Source organism: Oncorhynchus gorbuscha, linkage group LG12 (assembly GCF_021184085.1).
Source record: "Oncorhynchus gorbuscha isolate QuinsamMale2020 ecotype Even-year linkage group LG12, OgorEven_v1.0, whole genome shotgun sequence".
Classification (NCBI taxonomy): Eukaryota; Metazoa; Chordata; class Actinopteri; order Salmoniformes; family Salmonidae; genus Oncorhynchus; species Oncorhynchus gorbuscha.
This window is the reverse complement of record NC_060184.1, coordinates 56,931,818-56,946,273: the sequence shown is the minus strand read 5'-3', so window position 1 is coordinate 56,946,273 and position 14,456 is coordinate 56,931,818. Positions and strand designations below refer to the sequence as shown.

General features: G+C 44.2%; 1 protein-coding gene across 3 annotated transcripts in view; it reads left to right on the top strand.

Moving 5' to 3' along the window:
• The window catches only part of LOC123991147 (partitioning defective 3 homolog), a 625,449-nt gene that overhangs the window by 320,796 nt on the left and 290,197 nt on the right, over window positions 1–14,456 (top strand). For all 3 annotated transcript variants that reach the window (XM_046292394.1, XM_046292392.1, XM_046292393.1), the window contains exons 12-13: window positions 12,665–12,853; window positions 13,346–13,516. In XM_046292394.1, coding sequence (XP_046148350.1) covers window positions 12,665–12,853; window positions 13,346–13,516 — 360 coding nt within the window. The remainder of the gene's footprint in view (window positions 1–12,664; window positions 12,854–13,345; window positions 13,517–14,456) is intronic.

Sequence of the window (14,456 nt, the reverse complement as noted above, 5' to 3'; positions counted from 1 at the left end):
CATTCTCTCTAGAACACAGACTCCAGAGATTTGGTAAGGGAGCCCCTTGCCTAGAAATAGAATCTATTATTCTATTTATAGGACCCCCATATCCCCCTACTACTAGAAACAGGCTTGGACACTCTGACTCTCTTCCAATATCTATACTAGCTTACTTAGCATGAAGCAATGTAATGTGTTGGTCATGCATTCTAAGTAGTATGCAAGTACAGACATTTATAGGCTCGATTACAGCCATATTCTCTAACAGCCGCATCATAAACCATGCTTCATATTTCTATCATGAACATAACACACAGCCAATTAACCCTAAGTGCATGCTTATACCGTCAGTCCCTATAGAACTATAGATAGTGCAGCCCAAATGGCACCATGTTCCCTTTACCATACTCTACTTTTGACCAGAGCCCATCATAAGAAGTGAACTAAATAGGGAATAAATAGGGTGCCATTTGGGACACGTCACGTTTTCACATGAAGAACAAATGGGCGTTAAAGGAACATAATGATTAGATGATTCTCCATGGCGACTGTTATGTTCTGTAGTTCTGGATCACACCAGTGTAATTAAGCAGTACATTAAAACCCATCTTGTGATCGTATCACAGTTGTCACTGATCCATTAGGAGCCATGTCTGCCAAGCAATGAGATTCTTAATTGTGCAATTAATTACAGTCTTTCTGAATGATGTGACAGTGGGATTGATGGTTCGTTCCCAGAGAGAGAGAGAGAGAGTTTTTCTTCTGCTGGTCCCTAAACTCAAATACAAATTGTAATGGCTGCAATCACAGTCGCCCCATAACCCCAACCCTTTAAATGGGTATTGAGTAAAAGGCTGCTGGGTTGGTTCCCTGATAAGGCTCTGTAACCAAACAAGCATGACGTTGTTTTTCTTTCCCAAACCAATGAACCTTTATTGAACCATTTCCAATGGGTCCAATTATCCTCCGCAGATGATATCTCTTGGTTTTCCCCAATCACCCCACAATCTAGACAAAACAATTGATAAAACAAAATGAGATATGTCCTTGTGCTTGTTTGAAGTGTCTGCGTGGTACAGTGTTGTTGTGAATGTGCTCCTATACGTATTCAAATCAAGTCTGCCTTCCAACCGTGTTGTTAAATAATGAGTGTTTCAATTTGTCTCTGGATGAGAGATCAGACACTTAAGGTGTTGACTCTGTGGTCTGGGCTCCTTCCCTTTTTCTAACAGGGAATAAACTAACACATTCACAGAGTTCTCGGTCAAAATAAACCCCAGCTGTACAGGTATCATTTCTCATCATCATGCAGTATTGAGAGTAATGTTACATGTATCCTGGAAGTGATCAACCCCTGGCTTAACTTCTGAGAACTTTTTTCCCCCAGTACAAGTGAAAAGATTAGTCACAAACACAGAAAAAAGAAAAGCATTTGAAGGAAGTGGTGCAGAACGACATAGGAACTGACAACCCTCAATTTGATCATAAGTGCAGCCATTACTCTCTATTGTAAGTTGTGTTGACCTTCTCAAAGTATAGAGCTGTCTCTCTCTCTCTCTCTCTCTCTCTCTCTCTCTCTCTCTCTCACTCTCTCTCTCTCTCTCTCTCTCTCTCTCTCTCTCTCTCTCTCTCTCTCTCTCTCTCTTTCTCTTTCTCTCTCTCTCTCTCTCTCTCTCTCTCTCTCTCTCTCTCTCTCTCTCTCTCTCTCTCTCTCTCTCTCTCTCTCTCTCTCTCTCTCTCTCTCTCTCTCTCTCTCTCTCTCTCTCTCTCTCTATGACTTGTACAGTAGTCCGGGAGGGGGTAGTAATGGTACAATTCCATTTCAGCTACTATTTCAGTGCTATCATTTAAGAATCAGAGGAACACAGAAAGGATTTGGGTCATTTGGGGTTTTCTCTCTGTCCCCCCCCCTCTCTTTAACTATCTATCCCCCTCTCTTTTACTCACTTCAATTTCATTTAATGTTAAGGAGCTTTATTGCCATAATAAACAAAAGTTAAATAAACAATACAACATTTACAGTAAACATTCGTTTGTTAATTAAAGTTCAAAAAGAAGAAAGACATTTCAAATGTCATATTATGTTTATATACACCGTGTTGTAATTTACATTTACATTTAAGTCATTTAGCAGATGCTCTTATCCAGAGCGACTTAGTTAAAGTACAAAAGGGAAAATAAATAAACATAAATATGGATTGTATTTACAATGGTGTTTGTTCTTCACTGGTTGGGCTTCTCTTGTGGCAACAGGTCACAAATCTTGCTGCTGTGATGGCACACTGTGGTATTTCACCCAGTAGACATTGGAGTTTATCAAAATTGGATTTGTTTTCAAATTCTTTGTGGGTCTATGTAATCTGAGGGAAATATGTGTCTCTAATATGGTCATACATTTGGCAGGAGGTTAGGAAGTGTAGCTCAATTTCCACCTCATCTTGAGAGCCAGGTCTGCCTTCGGCGGCCTTTCTCAATAGCAAGGCCATGCTCACTGAGTCTGTACATAGTCAAATATTTCCTTAATTGTGGGTCAGTCACAGTGGTCAGGTATTCTGCCACTGTGTACTCTCTGTTTAGGGCCAAATAGCATTCTAGTTTGTAAATGATTTCCAATGTGTTGTTTCTCATGATTTGGTTGGGTCTAATGGTGTTGCTGTCCTAGGACAGAGCCCCAGGACCAGCTTGCTTAGGGGGCTCTTCTCCAGGTTAATTTCTCTGTAGGTGATGGCTTAGTTAAAGAAGGTTAGGGAATCGCTTCCTTTTAGGTGGTTGTAGAATTTAACGGCTCTTTTCATATTTTTTTATTATTAGCGGGTATCGGCGTAATGTTCTACGTTGTACACAGAGGAAATGGGTTTGTCCCATTTTGTGAATTCTTGGTTAGCGAGTGTGTACACCAGACCTCACAACCATAAAGGGCAATGGGTTCTATAACTGATTCAAGTATTTTATGCTATTTTTAATGGCATAGAAGGCCCTTCTTGCCCTTCTTCAGATTCTAGAAGGGTGAGGCCGGGTGCTGCAGACTGTTCTAGTGCCGTCGCCAATTCGCTGATATATATGTTGAAAAGGGTGGGGCTTAAGCTGCATCCCTGTCTCATCACCCGGTCCTGTGGAAAGAAAGAGAAGTGTGTGTTTTTTGCCAATTTTACCCGCACACTTGTTTGTGAACATGGTTTTTAGAATGTCGTATGTTTTTCCTCCAACACTACTTTCCATCAATTTGTATTGCAGACCCTTATGGCAAATTGAGTCTAAAGCTTTTTTGAAATCAACAAAGCATGAGAAGACTTTGCGGGGATCCGTTGCTCTGTTGCTCCTGTGTGAGGTGCTGGGGCTACAGTTGAGGGTGATGTCCTTCAGGGTCCTGGCAGCAATTGGGATTGCTTTCTTGTAGAGGTGGACCTGGTCTTAAAGGCTGTTCAAGTCCAGGGTGGAGTGGTGGGCCAGGTATACATTTAGGTACTGAGGCACAGTCTCACGAAATGCTTCATTCACCCGCTGTATGGTGGCAGGGTGAAAGTTTTTTTCTGGTAGCAGAGTGGAGATAACCACTTGTGCGTTTTGGAGAAAGTGGAAGAAGCTTTTTAAATCACTCCCTTGAGTGCTGTTGCCACCCTTTCCTGCTGGGCCCTCTGGTTGTTTGTGCCTGTGTGAATTATGATGTGACTGGGGACCCTAGTCTGACAACAGCTCCAGGTCGTGCCTAGTTTTTTGGGCACCAGAGTTTAGCCACTTTGTGTTTAAAAAAAAGTGAATCCTCTTGAATGTATTTGCCATTTGATTCAATGAGGAAAAACAATCTCTGGATTTTGTGTCTCTAGTGGATATGGGTGGGAGGTCTGTTGGGTTGGTGGGTCCTGTGTTGTCTGTCCCATTGTGGTGTTGAGGTTGTGGTCCGAGTCTGAGGTGGGCTGTTCTGCTGGCTTGTCTGGGAGAGTGTCCTGCTCTCTGTCACGCCTCAGCTTTCTGACCTCGTCCTTCAGAGTCATGTGTATCTCTTTAAGTTATCTCTCTGAACTCCACCATGTCTCTCTCCAGCTCTGTGAATTTATCCTTCTCAATGATGGAGGAGCAGTATAGTTGTGGGACCTGGGTTTGTTCAATGCTGGTGGTGGTGGGGGGGGGGGGGGGACTATGCTCGTCTGCAGGACAGTTTGAACAGGTGTGATCAGACTCACTGAGGATGGCGGAGTTGTCACAGAGAGAGAGAGCTTTTCCTGCTCTGCTCTCTCTTTGATCCCGTAAAAGTCCTGCATGGACTGCATGAGGATGCCCTGTACCATGACCATTCGTACACTTATTTACTTAGCTTTATATAACACAATTACCTAGAGATGGTTGTTTTTTACTTTTTGGTTTCAGAAGTAGTTTCAGACTGAATATTACTCACTCAGTTTTGTGTTGGATGGTATTTCCAGGTTCTGCTGTGTTTCTTCTTCAGGTTTTGGTTTTTAGAAGTTTTTTCTTGAAAGTCCTTGGTAGTAATAGTCCATTCAGTTAATTTGGACCAAAATCAAGGTTTTAGGTCTGGAATTTGGATTTGGATTGGAAGTTTTAATGTTGAGGTTATTATCCTTGTGAAAAAATTGAAGTTTATCTACATTTATCCAACACTAATTCTATCTCCTCTACCCTCTCTTTAAGTCTCTCTCCCTCTTTCTTGGTCTATCTCCCACTCTCTAAGTCTCTCTCCCCTCTCTCTAAGTCTCTCTCCCCTCTCTTTAAGTTTCTCTCCCCTCTCTTTAAGTCTCTCTCCCTCTTTCTTGGTCTATCTCCCACTCTCTAAGTCTCTCTCCCCTCTCTCTAAGTCTCTCTCCCCTCTCTTTAAGTCTCTCTCCCCTCTCTTTAAGTCTTTCTCCCCTCTCTTTAAGTCTTTCTCCCCTCTCTTTAAGTCTTTCTCCCCTCTCTTTAAGTCTCTCTCCCCTCTCTTTAAGTCTCTCTCCCCTCTCTTTAAGTCTCTCTCCCCTCTCTTTAAGTCTTTCTCCCCTCTCTTTAAGTCTTTCTCCCCTCTCTTTAAGTCTTTCTCCCCTCTCTTTAAGTCTCTCCCCCCTCTCTTTAAGTCTTTCTCCCCTCTCTTTAAGTCTCTCTCCCCTCTCTAAGTCTTTCTCCCCTCTCTTTAAGTCTTTCTCCCCTCTCTTTAAGTCTTTCTCCCCTCTCTTTAAGTCTTGCTCCCCTCTCTTTAAGTCTTTCTCCCCTCTCTTTAAGTCTCTCTCCCCTCTCTTTAAGTCTTTCTCCCCTCTCTTTAAGTCTCTCTCCCCTCTCTTTAAGTCTCTCTCCCCCTCTCTTTAAGTCTTTCTCCCCTCTCTTTAAGTCTCTCTCCCCCTCTCTTTAAGTCTCTCTCCCCCTCTCTTTATGTCTCTCTCCCTCTCTCTTTAAGTCCATGTCCCTCTCCCTCTCTCTTTAAGTCCATGTCCCTCTCCCTCTCTCTTTAAGTCCCTCTCCCCCTCTCTTTAATTATTTCCCCCTCTAATTTAGTCTCTCCCCCTCCCCCTCTTTAAGTCTCTCTCCCCTCTCCTTAACTCTCTGCCCCTCTCTTTAAGTCTCTCTCTGCCCCTCTCTTTAAGTGTCTCTCCCCCTCTCCTTAACTCTCTCCCTCTCTCTTTGTCTCTCTCTGCCCCTCTCTTTAAGTGTCTCTCCCCCTCTATTTTAGTCTCTCCCCCTCTCTTTAAGTGTCTCTCCCCATCTATTGTAGTCTCTCCCTCTCTTTAAGTCTCTCTCCCCTCTCCTTAACTCTCTCCCTCTCTCTTTAAGTCTCTATCCCTCTCTCTTTAAGTCTCTCTCCCCCTCTCTTTAAGTCTCTCTTCCGCTCTGTTTAACTGTCTCTCTCCCCCTATCCTCAACTCTCTCTCTCCCCCTCTCCTCAACTATCCCCCTCTTCAACTGTCTTTCTCCCCTCTCCTTCACTCTCTTTCCGTCTCTCTAAAACTTTCTCTATCCCACTTTCTTCAACTCTCTCTCTCCACTTCTCCTTAACCGCCCCCTCTCTCACCCTCTCTCCCCCTCTCTAGAAATCTCTCATTCCTGCTTTTTTCCCCCAACTCTGAAGAAAAACCTGTGCCATCGATCAGTGTGAGCTCCGTGGATTCACTCCAGTGTTTTACTATGGCACTAAGCCTTCCTCTCCTGCTGGGATTGAACATGGCCATTCTCCTTTAATGGAGATTTAACTGATATTGTGTGCTTGAAGCAGTACAAAATGGTCCCATGTCATTTTCTCCCCGTAAATGTTCTCACCAGCTAGATGAGTTTCTGCCTCATTGTTTACTAGGGTTTTTAGACTGTTGTTTTTTTTTGTATTGCAATCACAGTGCCAAGTTGGGTTCAGAGTCACACACTCACGCACTTAAACCTAAAGTGTGCCAGAAGACAATGCCACTCCGTTAACAACTTTCAAACTGTTTCGGAGCGCACCACCTGTTTTCATTTAGAGCTTTTCAACAGCTGTTACCTATAATTAGGCCTGCCGTTATAATGCCAGAGGAGGGGTGGTGGTGCGTGGGGGCATGGTGGTATTGTACAACTGGCTGATAAACAAAGTCATTTAGGGCAACCTATGAGGACCGAGGACACACTCCACCTCCCGAAGGAAGGGTCCAACCCGGTACCCACCCAGCCTGTCCGAAGGAGCAGGAACACACACCCAGCCGGGTTGAAGTGTGAAGTCGGACATACCGAGTGCTTTTACACTCACCATTAGGTAGAGAGAGCTGTATAGTAGAGTTGTGTTTATAGCCTGTACAGCAGATGTTTAATGCAGGGCTTAATTAAGATGTACCCCAGCCTGTGAATGGAACTGAAAGACTCATGTTTTCATTGTTTGTCACAGACCCATTCTATGTGGGAAAATACCATCATCCAACCCACTCCATTGAAATAGTGGGCAGCATTGAGTGAATTAGAGCACGACCCAGAAACTCCAGTATGTCTGTCGCTCAGATTGAGCTATGCTGCTGTTACACCCTTAGTGCTGTTTGTTGTAAAGCTATGCATACATTCACACGTCCCACCTCGCCATTTGTTATACCACTATACTAGACAGACATGTTGATTGAGCTTCCTTCCACCACTTTACCATCCCAATCCCATTTCATTAAAACTGGCTTAATTCATCCAACATGGTCCATACATTAAGCCTGGTGCAATAATATCCCTATAGGTCAAGCATGTTTACTTCTAATCCTGGCGCCCCCCCCTCCCCCAGGGTCTCAAGCTACCCATGCCCTCATTAGTCTAGGTGACTAAATCCATTCTTCTTTGTGTGGGGTGTGCCCCAACCAGCACACTGGGGATGCGTTCCAAGGAGCTCCCGATTCCCTACATACTGCTCTATGTTTGACCAGAGGGAACCGGATGCCGTTCTCTAGTTCTGTGTTTGTTTTAGGTCTTATTGCACCTGAATAGTCCTGATCCGCATTAAGCCAAAGGTGTTTGATAGTCACCCATTATCAGCAGTCTGTCGTCGAGTAGAGAAAGAAACAGAGCAAAGGGGAATTTGTGTTACAATACTACTTATCATGCATGGGCCCTCTTTGCAATTACATCCTTGACTGATTTCTTTTTAGGCTTTGAAATTCATTTTCAATGACCTTTATGTCACCAAATTTGGTCGTGTGTGTAGAGAAGTTTCCAGGGCTGCTCATTGTTTCAAGCGGTGATGTGCAGAAAAGCCTTTCGAGGTGTGTGAAAGGGGGAGAGGAGAATGTTTCTTCATTCACTTTTCTCTTTCTTTGGTTCTCTATTTCGCTCTCCTTTTCTGCGCTCTTTCTCTCACCAAACACACATGCACACATTCTAACCTTAACCATAAACCCCATAGAAATAGCATTTGTGGGAACTAAAAAACCCCACAACACACCCTGTTAGCAAGTGGCAAACAGCAAGGTAGAAGAAAGACAACCCCCCCCCCCCCCCACACACACACAGGGGGCTCTGGTACGGTGGACTGCTCTGTTTCCACTCTGATCCCTCCTATGTTCCCTCCTCTTTCTCTCCTCAGACCATATCATTTACCCTCTCCTCTAGGACAATGGGACTTAATGAATGCACGCCACCCATGCTGACTATTCATTATTAATAAAGGACCCACAGCACATAATGGGCTGCGGCTGGGTCAATTGTTTATAGAGGAATGGATGGCAGCCAGGCATGTTGTTCTTCCTGTGTGAAGGAATGGTTGTGTCTAGGACTAGACTGGTGCACGAGGACCCAGTGTAGCGACTTGACTACTAGTGCTGAGAAGCAGTGGACTCTACTGAAATACAAATGACATAGAATACCTGCGCCGTATGTTAGTGTTCCCTATTGGTGTAATAGTAATCGGTGATACAGCACAAGAGATGCTGTATTGACTTCACAGCTTAGCTTTGAACTAACCTGACACCTTGGGACCTATTCAAGCGTTATGTTGACTTATTCAACTGCTCTTACACCAGTGCAGTTACCCCGTGTTTTATTCAGGAACATCCAGAGATCTCTTTTGATGGATTAGAGCACTTTTTGTTGAGCTGTGTTCCCTTCACTCACATCAGGGTGGAGCTGCTGTCAGCTGGCTTGAAAAACTCAGTTGTCTGCCAGCGCTTGTTCCTAGCTGATGTAAATGTTACAATGCTTTTCTCTCTCATTCACTTACTCAGCCTTCCCTTCCCGGAATACAGATTGTGTGCGAGCGAGGATGATTATTGCATTGTCATTTTGCAGAGGACACAAAAAGTGGTCCTCTAGCCAATTATGACCGCTTTAATTTATGGCATCTAATATATTAAACAGCTGAGCTAAAAGCCTCTCTGGGGACATAACAGTAATTTAGCATTTTTTAAAATAAAAACTCTTCATTAATAATAAAGACGTAGTTTGACGAATGTTGGCAATTTATCCAACTAGTTCTGAGTGTTTTTGAAAGCATAGTATTTTTTTTTATTGTTGCCATGGTCACGTTGTCAACAAGGACACATAAAGCATAAAGAGTTGAGTTAAAGTCTCGGGGCTTGTCAGAGCACAGCTGATTCAGATTGGCCCCGTGATGACAGATGATAGAAAACTCTAAACTAAAGGTTAATGGCTGGGTTACTGTTTTCTTTGAATCAAACTAAAGCCTTGGCTGCATTCTGTATGACTTTGAACAAGACCTATGAGATCATGTTATACTGAACCATTATGAGCTGGGGGGTTTGAGCCCTGAATGCTGATCGGCTGACAGTCGTGGTATATCAGACCGTATACTATGGGTATGACAAAACATGTATTTTTACTGCTCTAATTGTGTTGGTGTACATTTTATAATAGCTTTAAGGTACCTCGGTGGTTTGTGGTAGAGTATATGTCCGGACGTCTGGCAGTCTCTATGGGGGTGCCACAGGGTTCAATTCTCGGGCCGACTCTTTTCTCTGTATATATCAATGATGTCGCTCTTGCTGCTGGTGTTTCTCTGATCCACCTCTACGCAGACGACACCATTCTGTATACAACTGACCCTTCTTTGGACACTATGTTAACAAACCTCCAAACGCGCTTCAGTGCCATACAACACTCCTTCTGTAGCCTCCAACTGCTCTTAAATGATAGTGAAACTAAATGCATGCTCTTCAACCGATTGCTGCCTGCACCCGCCCGCCCGACTAGCATCACTACTCTGGACGGTTCTGACTTAGAATATGTGGACAACTACAAATGCCTAGGTGTCTGGTAAGACTGTAAACTCTCCTTCCAGACTCACATTACCAATCTAAAATTAAATCTAGAATCTGCTTCCCTATTTCACAATAAAGCCTCCTTCACTCATGCTGCCAAACATACCCTCATAAAACTGACTATCCTACCGATACTTGACTTTGGTGACGTCATTTACAGAATAGCCTCCAGCACTCTACTCAGCAAATTGGATGTAGTCTATCACGTGCCCTCCGTTTTGTCACCAAAGCCCCATATATTACCCACCACTGCGACCTGTATGCTCTCGTTGGCTGGCACTCGCTACATATCCGTCACCAAACTCACTGGCTCCAGGTCATCTATAAGTCTTTGCTAGGTAAAGCCCCGCCTTATCTCAGCTCAATGGTCACCATAGTAACACCCACCCGTAGCACGTGCTGCAGCAGATATATTTCACGGGTCATCCCCAAAGCCAACTCCTCGTTTGGCCGCCTTTCCTTCCAGTTCTCTGCTGCCAATGACTGGAATTAATTGCAAAAATCACTGAAGTTGGAGACCTATATCTCCCTCACTAACCATAAGCATCAGCTGTCAGATCAGTTTACCGATCACTGCACCTGTTCATAGCCATCTGTAAATAGCCCACCCATCTACCTCATCCCCATATTGTTATTTCTTTTGGTATTTTGCACCCCAGTATCTCTACTTGCACATCATCATCTGCACATCTATCACTCCCGTGTTAATGCTAAATTATTATTTATTTACACAAATTTGAGGGGTGTACTCACTTTTGTGATATACTGTATACCACGGCCAAGGGCAGTATCCAGGCACTCCGTGTTGCGTTGTGCATAAGAACATGCCTTATCTGTCGCATATTGGCCATATACCACACCCCCTCTTGCCTTATTGCTTAATTATACTGTCACATGCGGTAGAGTAAAGTAGTCGAGGACATATAACTACATTCTGCTGGTAGTGAGGAAGGATACTTCTCTCTCTCTACCTGACCTGACTCCCTATCACCTTGCTGTAGGCTATGAATAGTGATTTCCTGACATGGTCCTTCAGTGGTGGTGTGTAATGGAAGGGTTGTGTGTCGAAATGCACTGTGATTAGAAGGATTCAGGGGCCTGTATTTACTTTGGGTCCAGTCATCCAGTTCATGGTCCAGAGGGGTTAGGGGGGCACCGCTGAGGAATGACTGGGGAATAGGGGCTCTCTTACACACACACGCACGCACGCACGCGCACAGGATTATTGGGGAATAGGGGCTCTCTTACACACACACACACAAACACACACACACACACACACAGGATGACTGGGGAATACGGTGTCAGGCCACGCTAGGTGTTGAAAAAAGCTTCATGCACCTGAATGCACCACCGCATCCTAATAACTCAGCCGCTGAAAACCTGCTTTTCTCTCACTCAGCAGCTGTGAAGGGCAGACACCTGGCTTTTGTGTGTGTGTGTGTGTGTGTGTGTGTGTGTGTGTGTGTGTGTGTGTGTGTGTGTGTGTGTGTGTGTGTGTGTGTGTGTGTGTGTGTGTGTGTGTGTGTGTGTGTGTGTGTGTGTGTGTGTGTGTGTGTGTGTGTGTGTGTGCAGAGCAATACTTTCATCAGTAGTGTTATAGGGGTCTTGGAGCATGGGTCCCAGGGTTGATTGCTCCTGTTGTTTGCATTATTTCCCATAATAGACCAGCCATGGCTATATCTGCAAGGCACACATGCGTACACTCACACACGACAGCACATGATGAAGGCTTCATATCCCTCACAGATCACACTTGTCATCATTCGTTCAATAACACCCCTCAAATGTTTTCACAGTATTGAACAAAGAAATGTCATAGCAGTACTCCATGCCTCTTTGTTTTATCATTCGCCAAACTTTTATTGGTTTTAAATTAAAAGCTTTTTTCATCTTCTGAGCGATACCAGTGGCTGCAGATTCCTCTGCACACGCTAGTGGTTAGTATGCATGAGCGGTCCTGATATTAGGTGAAATCGTTTTCATATTCAAGACAAGCTCTCTTCCTGTCCGTCACAACGAACCACATTCTGTCATGCACAGAGAAATATCATTACTGTCTTTTTTGATGTCGCAGGTGTTTTCCCTCCGACCTCTCGTTCCCCTTCACTCCCGTTCACTTATCTGCCTGAAAGAAAGGAAGAAAAGAAATAGCAATTTGTAATGACCTTAGTTAGCAAAAGCCTTTGATTTTTACGCCTGTCCTTTTAAAATTCTCCTTCCATAAACATTTGTAGAGAAGGGAGAATAAATTGAGTTTTGACACCCGTTTTAGTCGAACGTCTTCCAGTCTCAGTTGATTTTAAACAGGTTTCACCACCAAAGCAGTGTGTACACACAAATTTCAACCTCTCCTTTCTTTGAAAATGAACTCTTAACAAAACATCCCAACAGAACATCAGATCACATAATGTATAGGTTGGACCTCAAACGCCTGACGAGAGATCATCTTCTAAAGATGCACGGTGTGGACGTCAAAGGGAAGACGCTGTTGTTGGAGCGTACAATTTATACCTGGTGTTTTCAAAGTAGCCTTGATCCTGGTTCTCACACAGAGAGAGCTTATGACTGTGACAGCGAATTAGCGGCCGTCTCCTAGACAGTAAGGAAAAATTACAATGACAGCCACAATAAGATATGACACACACTCATCTCGCCCTCTTTTTTTCTTCTCATCTCCCTCTCTCTCTCTCTCTCTCTCTCTCTCTCTCTCTCTCTCTCTCTCTCTCTCTCTCTCTCTCTCTCTCTCTCTCTCTCTCTCTCTCTCTCCCTCTCATCTTCTCTCTCTCTCTCTCTCTCTCTCTCTCTCTCTCTCTCTCTCTCTCTCTCTCTCTCGCTCTCTCTCTCTCTCTCTCTCGCTCTCTCTCTCTCTCTCTCTCGCTCTCTCTCGCGCTCTCGCTCTCTCTCGCGCTCTCCCTCTCTCGCTCTCCCTCTCTCGCTCTCCATATTGTTTCTTCTCTACCTATCCACCACCCTCACCCCTCTCCTTATAGAAGTCAGAAGAAGAGGACCTGGTGTTGACCCCAGATGGTACCAGGGAGTTCCTGACCTTTGAGATCCCTCTGAGTGACTCGGGGTCGGCAGGTCTGGGGGTCAGCGTCAAGGGAAACCGCTCCAAGGAGAACCACGCCGACCTGGGCATCTTTGTCAAGTCCATCATCAACGGAGGGGCCGCCTGCAAGGTGAGGATCACACATCCTTGTGTTCCATGGTTGATACATATACATGATAAATATACCCTAATAAATTATTCAAATGTTTACCTCTGAGTTATTTAGCAGAAACTCTTATCCAGAGCAACTTTCAATGAGCCATTAGGGTTAAGTGCCTTGCTCAAGGGCACACCAGCAGATTTTTCACTGGGATTCGAACCAGTGACCACTAGGCTACCAATGTCTACGCTCCTCAAAGAAAATGCTCATGAGGTGCAGTAAGAATGAATAATGACTGTATTCGACTTCTGTTATGCATTGTCCTGTATTATCTAGTCTCCAATAGTTAGTTCATTACTCTGATTCACTTAAAGAAATTGTCAAGATTACATGTCCTTATCGTTATGCGTTGTAAAACAGGTCAATTTACACACACACACACACACACACACACACACACACACATATATATATATATATATACCATCAGATCACACCCTTCTCTATTGTGTGGTTGATCAGGATGGCCGACTGAGAGTCAACGACCAGCTGATTGCCGTCAATGGCGAGTCGTTGCTAGGGACGCCCAACCAGGATGCCATGGAAATGCTTCGCCTGTCCATGTCGACGGAGGGCAACAAACGAGGGATGATCCAACTCATCGTTGCCAGGAGGGTTTCCAAGAGCAACGAGGTAATGAATGCACCATTGTGAGACTCGTAAGGTCATTCCCTGTGTGTGTGTGTGTGTGTTAAGCTTGGAGTCAATTCCATTTCAATTCCAGGCAATTCAGGAAGTACACAGAAATTAAAATAGGAAAATAAAAAAATTCAATGGGGAATTTGGTTTTCTCTCAGAATTGACTGGAATTTAAATTAAATGGACCTCAACCCTCGTGTGTATGAATGAAATGCTAGAGAACAAATTGTCTTTATCATGAAGAGCGGATGTTTTAATTGTTTGGCCTTAGCTGAGCTTCATAGGTTGATATTAGGGGTATTGGGAATGAAAGAGTTGATTTCTTTCCCCCGCTCCTTTACTGCTTGTGCTGCTTGACTCGTCAGACAGACCAGTGGAGTGTGTGAGAACGAGAGAGGGATGAGGGAATTGATGGATGGACCACTTGTCTGCTTTGAATGATAAACAAGGGCCTTGAATGATAAACAATGGCTTTATGATTGACTTTTACCTCGCCACATATCTCTGTGTATCGCCCTCCTTTTTTATCTCTGTCTATCGCCCGCCTTTTCTTGCCTATCACCCTCCTTTTCTTGTCTATCGCCCTCCTTTTCTTATCTCTGTCTATCGCCCTCTTCTTATCTCTGTCTAGAGAACAAATTTTCTTGCCTATCACCCTCCGTGTCTTGTCTATCTGAGCCTTGATATTAGGGGTTTGGGAACCTCTGTCTATCACCCTTTTTCTTATCTCTGTCTATCACCCTCCTTTTCTTGTCTATCGCCCTCCTTTTTATCTCTGTCTATCGCCCTCCTTTTTTATCTTTGTCTATCGCCCTCCTTTTCTTATCTCTTATCTTATCTCTGTCTATCGCCCTCCTTTTCTTATCTCTGTCTATCGCCCTCCTTTTCTTATCTCTGTCTATCGCCCTCCTTTTTTATCTCTGTCTATCGCCCT